The following is a 26,082-nucleotide window of genomic DNA, read 5'->3' on the forward strand; positions in this document are numbered from 1 at the left end:
CCATGCATGTGAGTGCAACCTGCAGAACAGCTGCAGCCAGCCCAGGCAAACACAGAGTGGCTCTACCTGCACAACTTCCAGAAGACAAGGCAGGGTCAGAAAACAAAGCTCCTGTCCACCCCCGGAAGTGGCAGGTGGAATCAGTGACCTGATACTACTGCAAATGTTCTGTCAAAGGATCAATTCATCAAACACCATGACAAACTTCAGTAACACTTCAGAGCAGAAGGAAAATGACAAGTCTCCAGAAAGCAATCCTGAAGTCACAGAAATTTATAATCTAAATGACAGAGAATTCAAAACAGTTGTCATAAAGAAACTCAATGAGTAACAAGAAAACTCAGAAAGACAGCTCAATGAGCTCAGGAATAAAGTTAATGAGAAGGAATACTTCACCAAAGAGACTGAAACTCTAAAAAAAACCAAACAGGAATTTTAGATACAAAGAACACAATTAATGAGATAAAAAATAATCTAGAAACCATAAAAAATAGAGCTGATTCATGGGGGGTAGAATTAGTGAATTAGATGACAGAAATACAGAAACGCTTCAGGTAAAGGAGGAAAGAGAACTAAGATTTTTTTTTAAATGAAGAAATTGTTCAAGAAATATCTATCTCAGTTAGGAAAAGGAATATAAGGATTATAAGTATTCTAGGGGCAGAAAAAAGGGAAAAAGGAGCAGAGAGCTTGTTCAAGGAAATAATAGCTGAGAACTTCCCAAACCTGGGGAAAGAACTAGACTTACAAGTACATGAAGCAAATCAAACTCCTAATTACATTAATGCAAAAAGACCGTCTCCAAGACACATAGTATTAAAATTGGCAAAAGTCAATGACAAATAAAAATATTAAGGGCAGCAAGGCAGAAGAAAATAACCTACAAAGGAACCCCTATCAGGCCTTCAGTGGATTTCTTGGCAGAAACTTTACAGGGTAGGGGAGAATAGACTCAAAATACTGAAAGACAAAACACTTTCAGCCAAGAATACTCTATCCAGGGAAACTATCCTTCAGACATGATGGAGAAATAAAAGGTGTCCCAGATAAACAAAAGCTGAGGTAGTTCATCACCACTAGACCTGCCTTACAAGAAATGATGAAGGGAGCCCTCCTACCTGAAACAGAAAGGCAAATGTTTGAGCAAGGAGATAAATAGACAGACAAAATTAGAAAATTGCAGCTCTCTATCAGAAGAGGTTAGCAAAAACTTAATTGTAACATAAAAGATAAAGGGAAAGAAAGCATCAAAAATAGCTATAAACAGGGGCTGGCCCCATGGCCGAGTGGTTAAGTTCACACGCTCCGCTGCAGGCGGCCCAGTGTTTCGTTGGTTCGAATCCTGGGCACAGACATGGCACTGCTCATGAAACCACGCTGAGGCAGCATCCCACATGCCACAACTAAGTGGACCCACAACGAAGAATATACAACTATGTAACGGGGGGCTTTGGGGAGAAAAAGGAAAAAAATAAAATCTTTAAAAAAAATAATAACTATAAACAATTTAGTCACAAACTCACAACACATGAAAGAATTTGTGACAATAACTCAGAAGAGAAAGAGGTAAGGGATGGAGTCTGTTTAGGCTAATGGAGACAAGAGGCTATCAGAAAATGGACTACCTCGGTTATGAGATCTTTTATACAAACGTCATGGTAACCACTAAACAAAGAATCAGAATAGTGACACGAATCATAAATAAAAAGAAAACGAGAAAATCTTCACAGAGAACCACCAAAATGAAATGGCAGTCAGAAATACAAGAAAAGAGAAACAATGGAAATAGAGAACAAATGGAAAACAAGAGAAAAAATGGCAGCATTAAGCCCTCACTATCAATAATCACTCTAACTGTAAATAGATAGAATTCTCCAATCAAAAGACACAGAGAGGCTGGATGGATTAAAAAACAAGACCCAACAATTTGCTGCCTCCAGGAAACACATCTCAGCTCTAAAGACAAACATAGGCTCAGAGTGAAAGGATGGAAGATGATACTCCAAGCAAATGGCAAGCAAAAGAAGAGAGGTGTTGCCATATTTATATCAGACAAAGCAGACTTCAAGATAAAACAGGCAATGAGAGACAAAGAGAGGAAGTATATAATGATAAAAGGGACATTCTACCAAGAGGAAATAACACTTATGAATATATATACACCTACAACAGGAGCACCAAAGTATTTAAAGCAACTACTAACAGACCTAAAGGGAGAATCTGACAGCAACACAATAATAGTAGAGGCTCTCAACACCCCACTTACATCAATGGATAGGTCATCCAGACAGAAAGTCAACAAGGAAACAGTGGCCTGAAATGAAACATTAGGTCAGGTGGACTTAATAGATGTATATAGAATGTTCCATCCAAAAGCAGCAGAATACACATTCTTCTCAAGTGTACATGGAACATTCTCAAATGTAGACCATATGTTGAGAAACAAGGCAAGCCTCAATAAATTTAAGAAGGTCGAAATCATCTCAAGCATCTTTTCTGACCACGATGCTATGAAACTAGAAATCAACTATGAGAAAAAAGCTGAGAAAGCCACAAATATGTGTAGACTAAACAACATGCTACTGAACAACCATTGGATCAATGACGAAATCAAAAAATATCTGGAGACATTTTGGTATGGAGACATACAACATACCAACTCATGGGATGCAGCAAAAGCAGTACTAAGAGGGAAATTCATAGCAACACAGGTCTACCTTAAGAAACAAGAAAAATCTCAAATAAGCAAACTTAAACTACACCTAACAGAACTAGAAAAAGAAGAACAAACAAAGCCCAAAGTAAGCAGAAGGAGGGAAACAATAAAAATTAGAGTAGAAATAAGCAAAATAGATACCAAAAACACAGTACAAAGGATCAATGAAACTAAGAGTTGGTTCTTTGAGAGGATAAGCAAAATGGACAAACCATCAGCCAGACTCACTAAGAAAAAAACAGAGAAGGCTCAAATAAATAAAATCAGGGATGAAAGAGAAGAAATTACAATGGATACCACAGAAGTACAAAGGATTATAAGGGAATGCTATGAAAAACTATATGCCAACAAACTGCCTAGAAGAAAATGGATAAATTCTTAGACTCATACAGCTTCCCAAAACTGAATTAAGGAGAAATGGAGAATATGAATAGACCAATCACAAGTAAAGAAATTGAAATGGTAACCAAAAACCTCCAAAAAAACAAAAGTCCAGGACCAGATGTCTTTTCTGGAGAACTCTACCAAACATTCAAAGAAGATTTAATACTTCTCCTCATCAAATTATTTCAAAAAGTCAAAGAAAATGGAATGCTTCCTAACCATTTTATGAGACCAACATTACTCTGATACCAAAACCAGACAAGAACAACAAAAAGAAGGAAAATTACAAGCCAATATCACTGATGAACATATATGCAAAAACCTTCAACAAAATATTGGCAACCAAATACAGCAATACATTAAAAGGATCATACATCATGATCAAGTGGGATTTATACCAGGGACACAGGGATGGTTCAACACCTGCAAATCAATCAATGTGATACACCACAATAACAAAATGAGGAATAAAAACCACATGATCATCTCAAGAGATGCAGAGAAAGCATTTGACAAAATCCAATATCCATTTGTAATTAAAACTCTCAATAAAATGGGTATAGAAGGAAAGTACCTCAACATAATAAAGGCCATATATGACGAACCCACAGCCAACATCATACTTAAGGGTGAAAAACTGAAAGTCATATTTCTGAGAACAGGAACAAGACAAGGGTGCCCACTCTCACCACTCCTATGCAACAGAGTACTGGAGGTTTTGGCCAGAGCAATTAAGCAAGAAAAAGAAATAAAATGTACCCACATTGGAAAGGAAGAAGTGAAACTCTTGCTGTTTGCAAGTGACATGATTCTATATATAGAAAACCCTAAAGAATCCACCAGAAAACTATTAGAAATAATCAACAAATACAATAAACTTGCAGGGTACAAGATCAACTTAAAAAATCAGTTGCATTTCTATACACTAATAACAAACTAGAAGAAAAAGAATTCAAGAATACAATCCTATTTACAATCACAACAAAAAGAATAAAATATCCAGGAATAAATTTAACCAAGGAAGTGAAAGACCTATACACTAAAAACCATAAGACATTATTGAAAGAAATTGAAGACGACATAAAGAAATGGAAAGATATTCCATGCACATGGATTGGAAGAATAAACATAGTTAAATGTCCATACTACCTAAAGCAATCTACAGATTCAATGCAATCTCTATCAGAATCCCAATGACATTCTTCACGGAAATAGAACAAAGAATCCTAAAATGTATATGGAACAACAAAAGACCCTGAACAGCAAAAGCACTCCTGAGAACAAAGAACAAAGCTGGAGGCATCACAATCTTTGAATTCAAAATATACTACAAAGCTATAATAATCAAAACAGCATGGGACTGGCACAAAAACAGACATACAGATCAATGGAACAGAATTGAAAGCCCAGACATAAAACCACATATCTATGGACAGCTAATCTTCAACAAAGGAGTCAAGAACATACAATGGAGAAAGGAAAGTCTCTTCAATAAACGGTGTTGGGAAAACCGGACAGACCCATAGAAAAGAATGAAAGTATACCATTATCTTACACCATACACAAAAATTAACTCAAGTATATTATATTATATATTTAATATATATAATTATATAATGTATATTATATTATACATATTATTTATATATATCATATATATATAAAATAGAATAGTACTCAGCTATAAAAAAAGACAAAGTCATCCCATTTGCAACAACATGGATGGACCTTGAGGATATTATATTAAGCAAAATAAGACAGACGGAGAAAGACAAACACCATATTACTTCATTCATATGGAAGATATACAAATACATGCATAAAAAGAACAGATTGGTGGTTACCAGAGGGGAAGGGGGTGGGGGTCGGGGTAAAGGGGCACATATATACGGTGATGCATAAAAATTAGACTATTGGGCGTGAGCACGATGCAGTCTACACAGAAACTGATATATAATAATGTACACCTGAAACTATACAATGTTATAAATCAATATGACTTCAATAAAATAATTGAAAAAAATTTTTTCTAAATAAAAAGAGACAAAAAAAGTCACAAAGTTTTCAATTTGGCTTGGGGATGGTCCAGAACAGGGAGAGCAGCAGGTCTGGAAGACAGAATAAGCACTATCATGGGGATGCTGAGATTCAGGTGCCGACATGGCATTCAAGTGGAGATATGTGGTACAAAATTCATAATAAGGGCCTAGAGCTCAGAAACACGTAAGATCTTGAGACAGCTGAAATCATGAAATTTTGGAGAATATAAAGAAGAGAAAAAACATCAAACACCTGGGGAGCCCTTACTCTTGGTGATAAGAATAAGTAGTGCCAAAAAAGAAATAGAAGAAAAGAAACAGAGACGGACAGGGACACAGAAAGAGAGATTTCCAGAAGGCAGGGTGATAAACCACAGCACCTACTGAGTAGAGCTGAGGATGAGGACTAAGAGGAGATGCCTGGGTTTGGGGTAGACGCTGTAATCAATCACTTGCTATATGCTTCTCCACTGTGGTGAGCTGATGCTCCGCCTTTTACCCATGATAAACACACTCTGGCTCACTAAATTACGGTCAGAAGCTTCTTCCCTTAGAATCAATCAGGAAGCATCAGCAGATACAGCTAATCAATCTACATCTCTCAGCAACATCATTCAATAAACGTTTGTACTCTACTCTGCACTTTGACACCCCAATTTACTAAAATTTACAGGGGTAATGTATTCCTTGGCTAGAGCCCTGAAGTTACAGATCAAGAAAATTTATTCTTATTCTGTCCTTTAGAGCCATTTTCTTCTCTGTAATAATTATGAGGTTTCATTCTGAACCTCTTCTCTGTTTATGTTAAGTAAATACTAATACTAAATAAAAGTTTTTCAAGTAATGTCAGACAAAGAATTTGATTCTAACACATTGGAGAAAAAAAAAGATTAGGAAAGATTCAGTCTTAAATTATCAAGATATATTTCTAAGTAACTTTTGGAAATTATGAAGCTATACTGGAGTTTCATGTCCTCCGTTATCTTAAATTTGATCTAATTTTAATGTCCTCTTTATAATAATTTAATAACCCATGATAGAGACAATTTCCTGTATTGTTTCAGAGCACATTGTGTGGCACCAGCATCAATAATAATCATACGTGGTTACCAGTTTGAAGAGCCAGTCTAAGAAGATGTTTGGTTATCATTTGATGAAGCCAACCTCCCAATGAGATTTTAAACTCCTTTAAAGAATGTATTTTCCCACCCAATTATTCTTTAAACTCTTCTGCGTCATGAATCCAAAAACAAAATGAAAGAGGCACAGCACCTTGCACGTATTAATAATAGATGTCAAATAAATATGTGGCAAATGATTGGTTGATGATTGTTCCCCCACGGTTTCCAACCCTCTGATCCAATCAGAGCAGAGGTAGAAACCAGACACTGAGAAAAAAGTAACCATTAATTATAATCATTTTAGTTTCTGCACAATCTATGTGGTGTAGAACATCTGGGTAGATATTACAGACCAAGGCAGTTAAAGATAGCATATTTAACTCTCAAACAGAAATGATTACAAATTTGTTAAAATGGGATTTTCTAAAAGCAGTTAAAATGCAGTATTCTATCAATCACACTTTTAAATTTATGTTTTCCTACAGGAAATTTCAAAACTTTACAATTTAAGTAGAGTCTCTTTGGCAGATTCCATGTGTCTCATGACAATGCTCTGAAAGGTCGCCAGCTCTAATGCCTCCTGGCGATTGTGAAATTCTTCTACATCCACTAAACGCAATTTTCTGCAAGAGATAAAAATGAAAAGCGATTTAAGTATGAGGGTTTTTGCATTTAATATTTTTGCTAATTAATCTCTTCTCAAAAACTATGATAATTTAGGTTTTATCATTAAAATTTGTGTTTCATAAAATTAAATATTCAAGAGCATAAGATATTCCAACTTTTAAAATAATTAACATAATTCAATTCAACAGGAACACTGTGACGTTATGAAGCTGCACTGTGAAGTAGAAGGCTGCAGTGTCTGGGATTTGATGGATAGTTTAGACTGAGTTTTGCTTTCAATCTGGAACAATTAAAACAGGAAAAGAGGCAGGGCTCAGAGTTTACAGGGCCCCCTGCTCCTAACACAAAAACTGCACCCTCTCTGCAAAGAAAGCATCCCTGATATTAGGGAGTCATGGAGTGAGGGAGTTCTCACAAATAACTAAGACCCCGTGTATCACAATCTTTTGAACCTGTCTGGTTTTAATTATTTTAGAAAAGACAGCGCTTACTCCAGTCAACAGTTTTCAATGCAACCCCTTATCTGACTACAATGCAATGGATCTTCGTAATATATGTGGTTTGCTCATTTCAGAACTTTCTCTGGCAGATTAAAATAAAAGGACCATATTACCTATTAGTATCATGGTGTTATTTACCTAAATTTACCTACAGATTCCTTCCCTACCGGAGGAACTGCTATTTGATTTCCATTGTAATTAAGCGATTTCCACGTTATCTGAAAGACAGCAAACACTATTAAAAACAGCAGATTTAATCTTCACTTCAACACCAATGCAAAATCCTGGCTAGTAAACAAAACACATTTCAAATCTACTTATCTATATTCTTTTCACAAGCTAAAGTCCATCTCTTAGGTTATAATGCACTCACTACGTGGCGTCGATAATAGATTAGGCACAAAATAGGTTTGACCATTGCTGGAGTGCCTTTGATAACGTGTTATTCTGGACAACTGAGCAGTGTAGTGTTTTAAATAAAATACTTCTAAAATGTAGCATAATAGCACACACCAAAGGTAATCTGCTCTCCATGCTTCTTGGCCAACGTTTTCAAGCTGTTTTTCCATTTTAAAGCTGCAGCTGTCAATCAGCGTAGAGGTGCACGTGGTGTGAAGCACGCTGACTAAGAGTATTGCTAGGGAAGGAGCCCCGGAATTCGCTTTGCTTCTGAGCCACCAACCGATTTTCCCTGCATCTCCTTAGTGTTGGGGCCGAGACAGAATTCTAGGCACAAGCCAGCCATCTTTGGTGTTTTGAGATTAAAAGGTCTTTATAGAACTTTTAATGTACAACAACTTTCCCTGAAATCTCTGCTGAGAACACTTCCCATTTGGTCAATAGGTAAGAAGATGGGAAAAATACTACCTTTCCTACTTTCTCAGGACAATCTCTACAATAACCTAGCGGTAGAACAATAGTTTTAACCACTGCTTTAAAACTACGGAAAGAATCAGGAAAAAAGGTTACTCACTATCCCTTAGCTTGAACTTGGTTAGCAGAAGGAAAATGCTTGTAAGTCTCTAAAAGTTTTATGATTATGAGTCTTCTAACCACCAAAATATCTTATTCATCTCAATTTTCTATTCATAGAGCCAAATAACAGCCTCAAATCACCCAGACTGTGACCCTCAGGATCCTCTCTGAACTCTCTCTATCCCTTACCTGCGACAGCCAATCAGACAAATTTTTGTAGACTCAGCTGTCAGTCACACATCCTTCCTGCCCGCATACCCACCACCTGATCATCGCAGGCTGAAACCCACCTTGACCTGGGTCCATCACTGATTTCAAGCAGAAGAGATTTCAACAGTCCTAGCCCAACACTCTAGACTCGACACCTAGTCAGTTGCTGACTTTGATCTCTGGTTCTCAAAGCTAATCTCACTTCTTACTGGAACCAAGTTGCCCCCAAATCCCACTCCAAGTGCCCACATTTCTTGCTTGTTCCATGAATTTCACTGTTACAAATATGTCTTGTTCTTGCCAGCCCCCTCCCATTCAAAGTAGCACATTTTTGTGTTCTGTGTTTGCTTTTTTCACTTATTAATCCATCCTGGAGATCTTTCCATATTAGCTTATTGAGATTTTTCTCATTTGTATTTCATAGCTGTGTAATGTTCCATTGCGTGCATGTGCTGTAACTTACTGAGCCAGTGAGCTATCGATGGATACTTGGTTGTTTCCAGTCTTTTACTTTTATAAACAAATGCAATGAGCAATAAAAGAGCCTTATACCTATATCATTTCCTACATTTCCTCTCATAAACAATAAAGAACCTTAACCCTATATCATTTCCTATATTTTCAGGTGTATTTGTAGGCTAATTTCCCAGAAGTGAGATTGCTGGATTCAAGTGTAAATGAATTTGTGATTTTAATAGCTGTGGCTGGATTCCCCTCAAAAAGGTGCCATTTCTTCAAATCTCACGAAGGAAGTATGATGTCAATATTTTGGAATTTTGCCATTCTGATAGAAATAAATGATTTCTCGGTGTACTTTTTATTTCAATGTCTTTGCATTTCTCTTATGAGTTAGATTAAGTATCTTTTTAATATGTTTAAGAGTGACTTAACATGTATCCTTTCTGAGTACAGTAAATGAATCCACAGTGTTCTAATCTAGCAATATTTTCTTGGGCTCACTTGGGTCAAATAATGAATTTTTAAAAACCCATTTTATCTTTTAAGATGAAATTCACTTTCTTAGACATCTGTCTTTTATATTCAACTATTGTAATTTATATCCTATGATAATTCCTACACTCATATATACACTATATGTACATGTGCCCTCATATATACACTATTTTTCAAGCAAAAATATCTGCTGTGCAGGTTGTGACTGCATTACAAATGCTATCTCTGACATTAAGTGGGTTCTGTAAGCTTAAATACTGAAGGACATGAATGTGCACATTCCTACCTAGACAGCATCCCTTCAGGTTTCCACACTCGTGCATTTTAGAGTTATTCAGATGATTTTTTAGGTTGTCATCCCCCAACTCACTGCCACACATAGAGATGTAATACATTTTCAAGACCTGCTGAGATTCAGGGTAAATGACTGTCACCCAGAATAAGGACACCCTGTATCTCCAATGCCAGCTTCTACTCAGAGGGGCAGCACTCATGACTGCCCACCCTTTCTTAATATTCACATAGGGAGTAAAATGACTCAAGCCTGCAAAGGCAACATAGGAGTTGATGGGGTCCTCTTTCCACCCACAGACTGCAAAGCTGCTTTCTCATTTGTCTTTATCCTGGACGCCTTGAGGTTTGCTTCAGTTGCTGCTACTAACACCTCTGCCACCATGACCATGGGCACTAATTTTGGACACATCTACTGTTTACTGTTTTCTTATCTCAGTTTTGCTACTCTTTATTTCCCTTCCTTCCTGCATTGTCTTGTCTCTTGCCTCCTGACATTGACTAACAGGCAAAGTCTAGCCCTTTATGGACAATCCTAGGCAATGGAGCCCTCCTCCAGCATCCAGGCCAGTATGTTCTAGCAATTCCATCCGTGAATGGATGTAAAAGAAAACAATTGTGGTGTTTTGAAAATGGAATGTATTATTGTATGTAGAATCTTTTGTGAAAGTGATATACTATACTGCATGACCTCATAACTGCAAGCAGAATTAGCTCATGGGCCTTGTCAGGGAGAGGTATTTGAGCCCCAGTACCCAAGAGAAAAGAGGTGAGAAAAACACGGGGCAGGGAGATAGCCTCTTCTTATTCTTATAAGCCAATTTCAATCAAAGAAATCCACAGTGTACAATGGAGAGCTGGAAGGATACACTTTCTAGCAGTATGTAGTCTGACCAACAAAAGCCAGTTTTATGCTATACATGTACATGCATGTGGATATACATATGTATATGGTTATATGAGCAGAAAGAAAAATATGGGAAGATACCCACTAGGTTATCATGGGTCTTGTGCTGGTTTGGTGGAAAGAAGGGCAGGTATGAGGAAAAGAAAGGCTGGTGGGAGTCAAAGTAAAGGAAAAAAGACTGCCCTTAAAAAGTGTACATGATCGGGGCTGGCCCCGTGGCCGAGTGGTTAAGTTCACGCGCTCCGCTGCAGGCGGCCCAGTGTTTCGTTAGTTCGAATCCTGGGCGCGGACATGGCACTGCTCGTCAGACCACGCTGAGGCAGCGTCCCACATGCCACAACTAGAAGAACCCACAACGAAGAATACACAACTACGTACCGGGGGGCTTTGGGGAGAAAAAGGAAAAAATAAAATCTTTAAAAAAAAAAAAAAAAGTGTACATGATCACACTTATGTACTGATGTAAATTACATAAATAAAGAAATTAAATTAAAATGTGTTAAACAAAGGAAGAGAGGGAGAGAGGGATGGAGTGAGGGAGGGAAGGGGCCTTGAATACCACAAACCCACAGTCATTTTACCTGTGGGAGAGCAAGGGACGAACTAGGGAGCCTCTGGTCGGATGGTGGCAGAGCTGGGGCAATCCTGGATGGCTTTGCTTCCTGAGAGCAGACCCCAGGAACAGGGTGAGGGTTAGGTGCTCCTGTGCACTGAGGATCTGAACTTTGGAAGGAGTTCAGAGAAGCTGGTTGGTGATGCCCTCCCTAGTGTGTATGTCCAGGGGTTTCCCAAAGCAGACAACAGCTGTGCTTCTGAAACAACCACAACTCTTAGCTATGATTTGCTGGTCTTTGCTGGTCTGTGGGAGGCAGAAAAAATGTTCTCCTTTATCGTACTCTCATGCTATAAGGACAATACAAGCAATAAAAGCCAGGAGACCCTGGAGATCATGTCACAGCACCAGACCACCTTGGAGACCAGGGTATCATCTCTTTTATTATAAGGCAGGAACAATCCAGGTTTTGAGGGGGCACAAGGGAGGCCTTCTTTAAGAAAAATAAGATAAATCTGTATTACTTTTGCACATTTTACAAAAACACATGTCCATGGGTGCATATTGTTAGGACAATATTGCTAGGACCCCCAGTGCCTTGGAAGGGGTGCTGCAACGGAGGGGATATGAAGCTAGAATTTCTAAACTTGGAGGCAAACCATCCTCAGCCCTAGGGCCAAGCTCTTTAGCTCCACAGCACCATCAGCGTCCACACCCAGCTCTGCCAAGCACTCGCCACGCCCAGCTGCACCATCCCACCACAACAGTGCATATGAGGTCATGCATGATCCCAACAGTCACCCAGGAACTTTACTTCATGCCGTTCACACAGGCAATATTCCTAGGTTTCCAAACACTATAGATGAGTGTAGCAGCTAATGCTCTGTGGGATTTAAAACAAGCATGACAATTCAGCCCCTTAACTATGATTATCCCTTCGAGTATGTGTGGTAACGGGGTGGGTAGGATTGGGTCAGAGATGAAAGGTGACGTTCACTGGTTCTCTATATATGTCTATGTTGTTCATTTAAAACCATATTTAAATACTTATGTTTAAATTTGTCATTTTTTTCTTAATTTGCCACTAAAAAAGTAAAAGAAAGAATTAAGATGTGCTAAAATAACTTTCAGGGGCCAGCCTGGTGGCATAGTGGTTAAGTTTGCGTGCTCCACTTCAGCAGCCCAGGGTTCGCAGTTTTGGATCCTGGGCACAGACCTACATACCACTCATCGAGCCACACTGTGGCAGCATCCCACAAATAAACTAGAGGAAGACTGGCACAGATGTTAGCTCAGAGACAACCTTCCTCAAGCAAAAAGAGGAAGACGGCAACAGACATTAGCTTAGGGCCAATCTTCCTCACAAAAACATAAAAATACAAAAAAAAATAAAATAACTTTCATCTCTCCTTTAAAAAAGTCCAATGAGTCCAGAAATACTCACTTAAAAGTACCGTGCCACAAATCCAGCACAGCCAGCATCGTAGGGTTCATTGCGTTCAGGTGATCCCTAATATAACTGCTTGCAGACAGAAAAGATTTCCTCCAAGGTTTTGGAAGAATTTCCATCCTGAAAACAAAGAGAAAATATTTAGTTATCGTCTTTAAAAATCAAAAGAAAGTATTTTTATAGTCAATGTACTTTTTTAGTTGTAATGGTTTAAGTTTAATAAAAAACATGATGTATCCCTAATGGTAATAACAAAACATACAATTACGTTTAAAATATATAAAAGTCATACTCATTATGGTTTAGTATAATTTCAGGGTAATAATTAATACATTTGAAATTAGATTTAATTCTTTAACACATAAGGTAATTAATTTTTTTCTCTAACTACCTGATCCTATTGAGGCCACAAATAACTCATAATGATCAAACAGTAGCCAGCTATGCTTCATAAATATCTTGAAAGATTCTCTTAATTTCAGGACATAAAAAATTTACATTTTTCCTTTATTTTTAAGATATTTTAAGGATATAGTCCAGTCTGCCTTTGGAAATCCCCTTGAACTTCACCTTTGTTAATGTGTAAAGGTCATTTACAAAAGCACAAACACTAACATTCCTACTTGAAGACATTTATTCTGGAACTCCCATGATATGAACAGTCATCTTTTATATATTGCAGATGTGTCATGTTCATCTTTCAGAGTATATTTAAACATTGACATTTTATGTCTATAATTTTTCTACTCTCATTGATTTTAAACACTTAGTCTTGCTTTATCATAGAGTAAGTTTAATTTAGTTTTTCAGTTGTGGCTATACCACCTTCACAATGACAAAGGATGACTTTTGTCTATCCCCAGTAGAAAAGCTGTTCTCCATAGAAGATGTGTTGGAAATGGCTACATGACTGGGTTTTTTTTTTCTCATTATGGGAAACAATTTGGGGCACTTTTAAATGATATGAAGGAAACAAAGTAAAACTGAATTGGTTACTTAATCATATAAATATAAGCTCTATTCTTCAAACCCATTAAGAGATTTATTCCTAAATGTTAATTATTTTACGGAAAATATATAGGAAGTGGATTTTCCCATTGTGTTCTATATTTTAATCCATGTAATAAATTGAAATATATTCTATATATTTTTATACAACATTCCCAATGTGTTTGTGGGCATTCAAATTGCCGTCAAGCTTTTATATCCCTATTAATCTGAAGCCTGTGCTAGGAGCTGTGGAGATACAAAGATCTATATTCTTTCACCAAGGTACTTATGTTTTAACCACCCAGGTGTCCATCTATGTGTCTCTTTGTCTACCCAACTTTCCATCAATTTGTAAATGTAACACATTAGGGCTTAAGTACATAAATAAATAAACAAAGATAGGAAGAACAATCAGTTGCACATATGAAGTATGTAAATAAACACACATACATACATGAGAAGATATAACTGGTGTACAAATACAGACACATACACAGGAATGGTCACATAACCAGTATTCTTAGAACAATGTGATTGCTTACTCAGCACGATGGGGTAGAAGTTCACCTGCCTGTTTATCATCTTCTTCTTCTCTAGGATCTTTTAAAACAAAATCAACTAGAAGAAAATTGAAAAGTTATGATCAATAACCTTATACTAATTGTAGTATACCTCAAAGCAATTGCAAAACTAATTTCATTGAATTAATTCTTTATGTTATGTTTTCTAAAATAATGAGCAATTTGTGCATTTACAAATAAGAAAATGTTTTAAATTTTATGAGAAAATCTGATGTCTCTGTCTTTGAGAGTGTATGTTCCCTTTCTTAACAACGTCCCTGTTCTTTCATTTGAGATGATAATTTCTTTTAATATTACATTTTCCTTTATAGCTATTCCATCAAAAGTAGTTCTTGTTGAACTAAAGGTCAATAATACAGAGCGGCAATAGTTTCCCTTCACTGAGGAAAGATACAAATTGCCTCGTTCTCTTTTAAATTGCTTAGGAGCACAAAACAATCTTGTTATAAAAATCAGTAAAGTGAGCTATTTCGCTTTTGTCCTCTGTGGTCTCTAATTCACATTAATCTAATTTTCCTGCCTGTCCTTCAAGATGCTATTTCTAAAATGCCAACATGTTATTACCCCTCAGCTTAAAATCCTTTAGCATCTTCTCTTTAAGTGCTTCAGAAAAGCATGTAAGGCTCTTCATATTCTGTCGCCTTCCCAAAGATGCACCCTCTACTTTGGCCAGCAGAACTGCTTACAAGCCTGGAACAACCTTTCATGTGTGTCCACCATCGCTCACACCATTTCCTTGGCCCAGCATGTTCCCCAGTACACTGTTCATCCTTCAAGACTCCGTTCAGGTGGCCCCAGAGTCCTTCCCAACAAGTGGGGCATGACTTTTTCTCCCTTAGAGCAGGTCCTCCATTTCCCTCCTCACTGCACCTACTACTCTGATATGTCATTTAGTGATTTGTCCATCTCCCTCATTACACTATGAACTTTAGAGGTAAGGATTTGGCTTTTTATTTTTATATTACCATGGCACTCAATAGGAGTCTTAAATGCAATGAATGCTTTTCTCCCTGAGGGGTCCCCAGGCCTCTCCAAAACATTATGATTTCTTCAACTCTGAACATAACATCAATTATACCAGGTTTACTAACACAACCAATTGGAGAACCTTTTTAAAAAGTATAGGTTCAAAAGTATCAATTTTAAAAAGTATAGCCCTGACTCTAGAGATTTTAATTCAGATGGGTCCAGAAATTAGTATTTTAAAAACGATTCTGATGATTAGTCAGTCTTAGAATCTATTGTTCTATATCACGAGTTAACAAACTTTCCACGTAAAGGGGCCAGATTGTAAATATTTTCAACTTTGTGAACCACAAAGTCTCAATCATAACTATTTAATTCTGCTCTCATAGCTCAAAAGCAGCCAAAGGCAATATGCAAATGAATGTGTGTGGCCGTGTTCTGATAAAACTTTATTTACCAAAACAGGCAGTGGGCCTGACTGGGCCTGTGAGCTGTAGTTTGCCAGCTCCTGGTCCATAGCAACAATTTTGTAATTAATCACATTCTAATTTATGATATCAGCAATGTTAATGTTAACTAAGTAGTTAATTAATGTTAATTAATTACATGTTAATTAATATATCCCTACTAATAGAAAGAGTTTTTAAAAAAAGTTTTGTTATACTTTATTAATGAAATTTGCCTACGATCTTAAGCAATGTAACAGCAATACAAGAAAGAGCATAATAAATATAATAAACAGTTACAAGTGTAGGTATTGACTCTCTATTAAAAAAATTTATCCTTAATGAGTCACATATTCAAATTAGAAAGCAAGGAGAAATATCGATTTACCTATGGATTTTTTTACACTAAGAAGGTAATCTTCTCTCATTTCATCAGATAGTACAAGTATGCTGTTAGTGAGGACTTTCAGATGTTGGGGAACTAAATTCAATACATTCTCTAGCCAAGAATCTTCCATTGGGGCTACATGGTCCGTATCAATTCCATGGTGAATGTAATAGTAATATCTCTACATAAAGGAGACCAGAAATGTAGATGAGTTTAGTACTATAACAAAAGAAGTATGTTTATCAAAAATAAAACTACAAAGCAAAATTAAAACTTTACGAGAACAAAGTATTTACAAATCATAAAAATACATTTTATGTAATTCATGTAGGCATTATCTGAGATCTCCTAAATTCAAAAAAATATATATTTCATGAAAATTAAAGCTCACATCTTAGTTCATAACTCCATTTTAAAACATAAAAGTTATACTACCAAATCTATGAAGTACTGAACAGAGCACACGTGGAAGTAGAGTTCAGTGTTTTATAAACATGTGAAAATTTGGTATGCCAGTTTTTATCCTTTTCTTACTGATCATCAGAATTTGATCTTAAAGCCTCAAGTGAATCAGTATTCCTAAACATGAATCTCAGAAATGTTACACAACAGGATTTAGGAAACTCCCAACTGGCCTATTAACATTCCACACTAGAATTTTATAGCTGCTATTAAATGTGTGCATCAAATATTCATTTTAAGACCAGATAGTATTTCTCTAATAATAGACATTTAACTTCAATATATTTTCACAAGAAGTTTTTATATGTCACTTATTAGAAAAATATTTAAGCATCAAAATACTTTCAAATTAGAAATGCTAAAATCTTTGATATTTACATTTTTTAAAATTCTGTATTTGAAATACTCAGAGAATTACTATTTCTACAGTAAGTTAATATGCTCTGTAATGTGTACATTATGTAATCAGGATAATATCTCATAGAAGAATAAAGACGTAGAATGTCTCTCTCTACAAGGCAGAGGCTAGCTGTAATGAAAGGAGCAGCTAAACCTGAGACTCTTGCCTAAGACTGTGGGCTTAGGCAGCAAGGGAGAGTGACTTCCTTCATTAATCCAGGAGAGCAACTTTATGGAACTCTGCATTCACTCCTAGAACCACAGAGCTTCACAAGGGAGCAGCAGAGAATAAGTCAAAAGCATAAAAGTATCTCCAAGTGCTTTTTTTACTTTCAATAATACTGACAAAAGAAACAGCTCCTTACCAAGATGTCTTTCTCTATTGCAGAGGTGGTCTGCTTTGAAAATGGGCTTTCATCAGGGGTAGGTGAGTTTAAGACAGCATCTTGTTGCCTAAGAAAATGATAAACACACTATTCAAATGCGTATAAAGGGCAGTTAGAACAGAAACTAATAGATATGAAAACAGCAGGACTGTCTTATTTAAATCATAAGAAAAAATGAACTGTTGAACATTTTATTAACAGTATACATATTGGTTTGGTACCATATTCCTCCCAGAATTCTTTCTCCTTATTTGTAGAGAGACAGTTATACTGGAAATGATTTGCAGTACCTAATTCAGAGACCACACCCTTCTTGATGGGCTTTACTCATTCTTCCTCATTACTCTAAAATCAAGCTCTCTTTTCTCTGAAATTTTATAAGAGTGTTCTCGCCTTATTCCTAAACTATGTATGGTTACTTATAAATATGAGGTTTAAAAGAGCACTGATGGAGACGTTGTGGAGAAAAAGGAACCCTTATTACACTGCTGGTGGGAATGCAAATTGGTGCAGCCACTATGGAAAGAGTATGGAGATTTCTCAAAAAATTAAAAATAGAAATACCATATGACCCAGCCATCCCACTACTGGGTATCTATCCAAAGAACTTGAAATCAGCAATTCCAAAAGTCCCATGCACCCCTATGTTCATCGCAGCATTATTTACAATAGCCAAGACATGGAAGCAATCTAAGTGCCCATCAACTGATGATTGGACAAAGAAGATATGGTATATATATAATGGAATATTACTCAGCCATAAAAAAGGATAAAATTGTCCCATTCACAACAACATGGATGGACCTTGAGGGAATTATGTTAAGTGAAATAAGCCAGATAGAGAAGGATGAACTCTGTATGACTCTGCTCAGAGGTAGAAGTTAAACATGTAGACAAAGAGAACAGATCAGTGGTTACGAGGGGAAAGGAGAGGTGGGGGTGGGCACAAAGGGTGAAGAGGTGCACCACCTACAACATGACTGACAAACAATAATGTACAACTGAAATTTCACAAGGTTGTAAACTATCATAATCTTAATAAAAAGTTTTAAAAAAAAAGCATACTGATGGAAAAGACTTTACATTTGGTTTTGCAGAAGACACAGATGCATTCTTCAAAAGACCATTCCTCAGACTTCTAGAGACATACAGTACAAGTCAGCAGTGAGTGACATAGAGGCTCATATGCTCCTTTGTATTTATTATTGGCTAGAAGTTTATATCACACTATAATATTCATAGCTACAATTCAATTCAAAATCTATACCAGATATGAACCACAATTCATGTCTTCTTACGTTCCATTTTGCAGAAAGGCATAGTTCAGGAAAAACAACAAGTTGTTCTGAGATAGCTTTAACCTCTTTATCATTCAATGTATTATGTTCTGGATCCCAACTTCACCTGGGATGCTGATCAGGTCAGTGATGCTGTATGATAAAATACTCCTTCCCACTCCTGCTGTCCAGTGAGTAGAGGCTGGAGGTTTGTTGAATATCTGTCTGAGACACCATACCAAGGTAGGTACCCAGAATGGGCCTTCTAACTTAGACTTTTGCAAACCTAGGAATCCAATACTTTGTGAACTTTACACTTATTCTTTTCAATAAGATGGACCAGAGAAAAGAGTCAAGGCACTGTCTCAGTAACATCTCAGGTGATGTCTCAGTTTAATCAGTACACAGCAGGTGCTCAATGAACCATTCTCAAGTGAGGGAATAAGAGTATGAAAGGAGGGGTGGGAGATCTTCAAGGTATTCTGTAACTGGAGAGAGAAAGGTTGATTATTCCAACTACAAAAGTAATCACCTCACTATTTTGTTGATTGTACAGTAAAGAGGTAGTAATATGACAGCAACATAGTTCAGGAATCAGGACATCTGGGTTCAGATTCTGCCACTATAAAGTAGATGACCTTAATAACTGGGTTATTGGGGGATTTTTAATAGCAGACATGCTCATCGTATCTACCTGCTGAATCCTGAGCATCAAACAAACTTCATCCTGTGTGTGAGTAAGGCCTGCCTAGAAGGATGCAGCAAGCTTAGGGTAGGTGAGGAGAAAGAAGGCTGGGGGCCCTGGGAACTGCTGGAGAAGTTCCTGAAGTCAGAATGAAAATCCTTTCGGCTATAAAACTCTATGATTCTATCATTCTGCGGCTACAGGAAAAGATTTTGTTCACTGGGAAAAACAATAATAGAAGCCTTTTACCGATCACCTAGTCAGACCCTAAATGTCTCACATATATTATCTCTACTCTAATCTTCACACCTGTTGTTAAAGACACAATGGGATAATTATCCCCACTTCACAGATAAAACTAAATGACAGAAAGATTAAATAACTTCCCCTTTGTCATACAGTTAATTAAGTATGAAAACAAGAATTTGCCCATCCATACATACTTCCAAACTGCCATGCTCTTTCCAACAGAAAAACATTCCTTTCAGAAATAAAATAATCAATATAGGAGACACTTTATCTAGTTAAAAAGAAAACATGATGTACTTATTTCTCAAAAGTGAAAAGAAATATATCAATTTTTTCTTTCTTTATTAAATCAATAGAGGTTTTGGTTCAAGATGGTGGCATAAATAGCCCTTTTTTCAAGTTTCCCTGTGAAAATGCTTGTAAAATAATTTTAACCAACGATTGTGAAGAGACTAGAGGGTCATCAACTGAGAGATATTTCAACAAATTTTTGGAACATTAAAAGATGATAGAAGACAGATGAAGCAGAGTTGAAAACACCACAGCCCATAACTCACGCAGGAAGGAAACCAGTCTGCCTAGGAGACCCATAGAAAAGGCTCTGGTCTTGCAGTCAGCAGATCCCAAAGGGAGAAATGAGTAGAAAGGCTGAAAACATGGAAGTTGTCTAATAACTTTCTGCCAGCAAATCAGACAACTTAAATAAAAAGTGTATTCTGCATAAAAAAAATTTAAAAGTACCAACATGACTCAAGAAGAAATAGTAAATCTGAATAGATCTACAGTGGGTAAACTAATTGAATTAGTAATTAATAATCTTCCCACAAAGAAAAGTTCAGGTCCAGATGGCTTCATTAATAAATTCCATCAAAAAGTAAGGAAAAAATAATACCAATTCTACACAAACTCATTTAAAAAATAAAGGAGGTAAACACTTCCCAACTCATTTTATGAGGCCAGTAGTGCCTTGATACAAAAGCCAGACAAAGATATCAGAAGAAAAGTACAGACTCATATCACCTATTAACATAGACTTGAAACTCCTTAACAAAATATTAGGAAATCAAATCCAGCAACATATAGAAAGGATTATACATAATGACTAAGTGAGAGGAATGCAAGGTTTTTTTAACATATCAAAAGCAATTAATGTAATATACCATATAAATAGACTAAAGGACAAAAACCAAATGATCATCTCAATGGACACTGAAAAAGCATCTGACAGAAATCCAGCACCCATTTATGATAAAAACTCTCAACAAACTAGGAAAAGAAGGGAACCTCCTCAACCTGATAAAGAGTATCTTAAAAACCTACAACTGACATCCTACATAAATATGAAAGACTGAAGGCTTTTCCCCTAAGACTGGGAATTCCATTCTCACCAATTCTATCCAACAATGTACTGAAGGTCCTAACAAGTGCAAAATGGAAAGAGAAGGAAACAAAAGGCATCTAGATTGGAAATGGAGTAGCATAAGTATCTTTATTTTTAGACAACACGATTGTATATACAGGAAATTCTAAGGCATCTTTTTAAAAGCTCCATAGGGGCTGGCCCCATGGCCAAGTGTTTAAGTTCACACACTCCACTTTGGTGGCCCAGGGTTTGCCGGTTAAGATCCTGGGCACAGACATACGCACTGTTCATCAAGCCATGCTGTGGTGGCATCCCACATAGAAAAACTAGAATGACCTACAAGTAGGATATACAACTATGTACTGGGGCTTTAGGGAGAAAAGGAAGAAAAAGAAAAAGAAGATTGGCAACAGATGTTAGCTCAGGGCCAATCTTCCTCACCAAAAAAATAAATAAATAAATAAAGGATAAAAAAAAATAATAAATAAAAGCTCCAGAACTAGTAAACTAGTGTAGTAATGTCTTAGGATCTAAGATCAAGAAGCAAAAATCAATTGATTTTTCTATATACTGGCAACAAACAATCAGAAAATGGAATTAAATAATTCCATTCACAATAACATCAAAAATAAAAATACCTAGGAAAAACTTTTTTAAAAGAAATACAAAACTTGTACGTTAAAAATACAAGACACCGCTGAGCAATTAAAGATCTAAATAAACGGAGAGAAATAACATATTTACGGACTGGAAGACTCAATACTATTGAAATGGCCATTCTCCCAAAATTGGTCTACCGATTCAATGCAAAGTCCCTAAATCCCAGTAGGCTACTTTTCTTTTTGAAGAACTGATAAGCTGATCTTAAAATGTATACAGAAATGCAAAAGACCTAGAGTAGCCAAAACAATTTTGAAAAAGAATAATAAATTTTGTGCACTTAAACTGTCTGATTTCAAAACTTACTATAAGGATCAAGACAGCACGGTAGTGGTGTAAAGATAGACACATAGATCAATGGAACAGAAGTAGAACCCCATATATGGTCAAATGATTTTCCATAAAGGTGCTAAGGTAATTCAATGGGAATAGTCTTTTCCACAAATGGGGCTGAACATATGAATATTTATATGCAAAAACTTGAACTTCAACCCTTACCTCACACCACAGATACACCATTGAAATAAATCATGCACAAAAATGTAAGAGCTAAAACTAGAAAGCTTCTAAGAAAATATAGGAGAAAATCTTTATGACCTTGTGATAGGAAAAGATTCTCAGATAGGACTCCAAAACCATGAACAATAAAAGAAAAAATTGATAAATTGAGCTTAATCAAAATTTAAAACTTTTGCTTTTCAAAAAAATACCATAAGGAAAATGAAAAGATAAGACACAGACTGGGAGAAAATATTTGCAAATATATATGTGATAAAGGACTTGCATAGGAAATATATAAAGAACTCTTACAGTGCAATAATAAGACAAACAATCCAATAAAAAGAAGGGCAAAAGACTTAGACACTTCACCAAAGTAGTTATACAAATGTCAAACAACCACAAGAAAGGATATCCATCATCATTAGTCATTAGTCATTAGGGACATACAACTTAGAGCCATAATGAGATACAATAACACATGTACGAGAATGGCTAGAATGGCAAAACAAACCAAAAAACAAAGTGTGGGCAAGGATGTGGAGAAACTAGAAGCATCTTCAGACACTGCTTGTGGGAATATAAAACAGTATAGCCACTTGGAAAAGTTTAGCAATGTCTTAAAAACTTAAACATACACCTACTATACAACTCAGCATCTCTACACCTAGGCATCTACCAGGAGAAATGAAAACATATGTCCACAAAAAGATTTGCATGCAAATGTTTATAACAGCATCAGTCAAACAGCCAAAAACCAGAAACACTAAACTAGACAAATGGATTCCAAAAAGATACATGTTATATGATTCCATTTATATGAAATTTTAGAAAAGATAAAGCTATAGAGACAGAAAGCAGATCAATGACTGCCTGGGCAACCAGTGGTAGAAAGGATTAACTGAAATGGGCATATGGGAACTTCTGAGGATGATGGAAGTATTCTACAACTGGATCTTGGAGAAGGTTGTGCAACTGCAGAAATCTGCTAAAATTTCTTCCTTTAACATGGATGAATTTAATGGTATATAAATTATATCTCAATAAGGCTGGTTTCTTTTAAAGCCTATCTAGAAGCCTTTAAAAATGAAATGTTGAAAAAAAAAGGAAAAGACAAGTTGACAGCACAAACACATTGCAAAGTAATGACAAATAAAGCAACATAGGCTTCTCATCTACAATAATACATGCCATGGTGGCTATAGCTGATAATATTGTATTGTATAATCAAAATTTGCTGAGAGTAAAACTTAAGTGTTCTCACCAAAAAACAGAAAGGTAAATCTGTGAGGTGATAGACATGTTAATTAACTTGAATGTGGGGTCCTTTCACAATGGGTACATACATCAAATCATCACACTGTGCACTTTAACTACATTGTAATTGTATTTGTCAATTATACCTTAATAAAGCTGGGAAAAATAATACATGCCAAAAATAATGCTTAATGTTTTTCAATCTAATGTTTTCCAGATGTGTAGGGTAAAAATTACTATTATCCTTTAACCCTGTAGCCAGCTTAATCATTAATTAAAGAATAAGGACAAAATTGAGACCTTTACAGAAATGAAAGTGTCAAGTTTACTCTGAACAGATCCTCACTGAAACAACTACTAAAGGATAAACTTCAGCAAAAAATAAAATGAACCCAGATGTGAAGATTGGAATGCTAAGGCAATTTTCTAAGAAATTAGAAAGACTTTAGTAAATCTAAGTAAGTGTTAAATTAAAAAGAAAAAGAGTATAGAGAATTTAAGGACTTGGTAGAACTAAAATACTATAGAAATATTGGTAGAAATGAAATAAACAATAGGGGCCGGCCCCATGGCCAACTGGTTGAGTTCCCATGCTCAGCTTCGGTGGCCCAGGGTTTCGCTGGTTCGGATCCTGGGCGCGGACATGGGACCACTCCTCAGGCCATGCTGAGGCGGCGTCCCACATGCCACAACTAGAAGTACCCACAACTAAAATACACAACTATGTACTGGGGGAACTTGGGAAGAAAAAGCAGAAAATATTAATTAACTAATTAATTAAAATTAAAAGATAAACAATAATCACATGGAAAATGCAGGGGAAAGTTCAGAGCTAAGTTAAAGCATTCCAAGGTCCTTCTGTGATATTCATGGGGAAGACAGATAAAATGAATTTTAAACTTTAAAATATATAAATTACAATATGTGGTTTGAAATGTTAGGGTAACCACTAAAAGAACAGAAATATATTTGATAACTTTTAAGCCAATAGGAAAAAAGGGAGAAGAGGGAAAATTCAATTCAGTAGAAAGCAAAAAAAAATAAGCAAAGGCAACATATCGTCAATAAGAAATTAAAAATAAATTGGTAGAAGTTAAGCCACATACATAAGAAACTATAATGGGATTAAACATGCTATTGAAGTACAGAAACTCCAATAAGTCCATCCATGCCCTGTTTATAAAAGGCAAAACTGAAAAAGACAAAATATCGTTAAAAAAGAGACTTCTGTTTCTTACAACCCAGCAGCAAAGATACTTGAAAAACCTCCCAATACCATTCTATAAATACTGGATATGTCACAAAGATCCTTTTGAATGCATAGCTGGGCTCACAGAAAGAAAGGAAATATTCAGGAGGAAGAAAACAATGGAATGGCAAGGCAGAGCACTCCTTAAAAACCTGAGGCCATGGCGGCCGTTGTGGGGGCTGGGCCTCAGACTTCAACGCCCATGTGAGTCAGGAGACAATTCTTAGGCCTGAGGGAAATGGGAATTCAAATTGAGACCCCTGTACTAAGCTGAAACCCAAGATGCACTCTATCCTCAACTACAGGAGGACCAGAAATGACAAGCAAAGGGAACTGTGTCAAGAAAGATCATGTGTCCTGGCCAGGACACAGGGTAGAGAAAAAGTGGCTTCTAAGAAATTGTAACCAGAAGCCTACAGGTCCATGGTTTTGGGTGTTGATTTTACCCTGTTTGAGGGATCTAAGAGTGCTTAATCCAAGAAAGAGATATGAGGGCCAAGCTGGCAATATTGCAGTGGCGCCTGGCAAAAGCAAACTCCAACCCCCTTGAGTGGAGGCACACACCCACAGTCCAGCTGCACAGGACCCCACAAAACCCCTGCCCCTGGTAAGCACATAGCACCCACTGTCCTCCCTTCCAGATGGCCATCCTGCCAGTAAAGCCCCATGCGGGCAGAGTAAAAAGGGGTTTCTGTGGGTGAGTCACCTACTGCAATGTGTCATGAAACTCCATTTGTTCACAGATGGCAGTGTGTGTGCCTTGAGAGTCACAGTCAAAGAAAGAGGGTACTGAGCAACCAGCAAAGAGCTATGAGGAAACAAGCAAAGAGGATCTAGTGACTTGCATCTGCCTTGCCCTCCATAAACAGATCTAAAATTCAGACCAGGCCGAGCCCCGGCTCTGCTCATACCCTGATCATTTCGCCCCAGTTCCTTCCTTTTCTATAGGAGACTCACAATGCCACAGAAGTCACCACACCACCTTAGCAGAAGAGATGGGGAAAAAAACTACCCCATCCACCAACCACTAGGTCTGCAACCAGAATCCCAGTCGTTCCGCTCTCTCAGCCAACATCTAGCATAACATGGGTGCTTTTTCAGTTCATGATATTTAAAAGTGGGATACCCTTAATAGGGTTAAGCTCATTCTTTCATTCTACATTTATCCCCTGACCTCATTCCAACAAGGCTTTGAGGCATCCTTAGAGAGGCATAGAATTCTTATATTTTGGATGAAAATTTCCCAGGGGCTCAAACTAGGGTAACAGTTACTAGTTAGCTTATAGAACTTACATAATGACATTAACAAGAGTGCTTCTAAAGTTTTCTCGTTCTTTATGTGGAGATTTGCTCTTTGATTTGGAAGTAGATGGTCCAGCACAACTGTCATCAACTTGGTCTAGTAATTTGCCCCTTTTTCCAACGTGTTCCATGTATTCAGCTTGAATTTTAAAAATCACAAGTTAGTCATCTAAAAAGTAAGCTAAGACATTTCAATA

At 36.7% G+C, this 26,082-nt stretch overlaps 1 protein-coding gene across 3 annotated transcripts in view; it reads right to left on the reverse strand.

Moving 5' to 3' along the window:
• The window catches only part of DNAH7 (dynein axonemal heavy chain 7), a 235,426-nt gene that overhangs the window by 193,558 nt on the left and 15,786 nt on the right, over window positions 1–26,082 (reverse strand). For all 3 annotated transcript variants that reach the window (XM_070242074.1, XM_023622248.2, XM_023622249.2), the window contains exons 5-10: window positions 25,877–26,024; window positions 17,325–17,412; window positions 16,099–16,279; window positions 14,260–14,335; window positions 12,722–12,847; window positions 6,764–6,883 (exon numbers count right to left, since the gene is read on the reverse strand). In XM_070242074.1, coding sequence (XP_070098175.1) covers window positions 6,764–6,883; window positions 12,722–12,847; window positions 14,260–14,335; window positions 16,099–16,279; window positions 17,325–17,412; window positions 25,877–26,024 — 739 coding nt within the window. The remainder of the gene's footprint in view (window positions 1–6,763; window positions 6,884–12,721; window positions 12,848–14,259; window positions 14,336–16,098; window positions 16,280–17,324; window positions 17,413–25,876; window positions 26,025–26,082) is intronic.

This window comes from Equus caballus, chromosome 18, assembly GCF_041296265.1.
Source record: "Equus caballus isolate H_3958 breed thoroughbred chromosome 18, TB-T2T, whole genome shotgun sequence".
Lineage (NCBI taxonomy): Eukaryota > Metazoa > Chordata > Mammalia > Perissodactyla > Equidae > Equus > Equus caballus.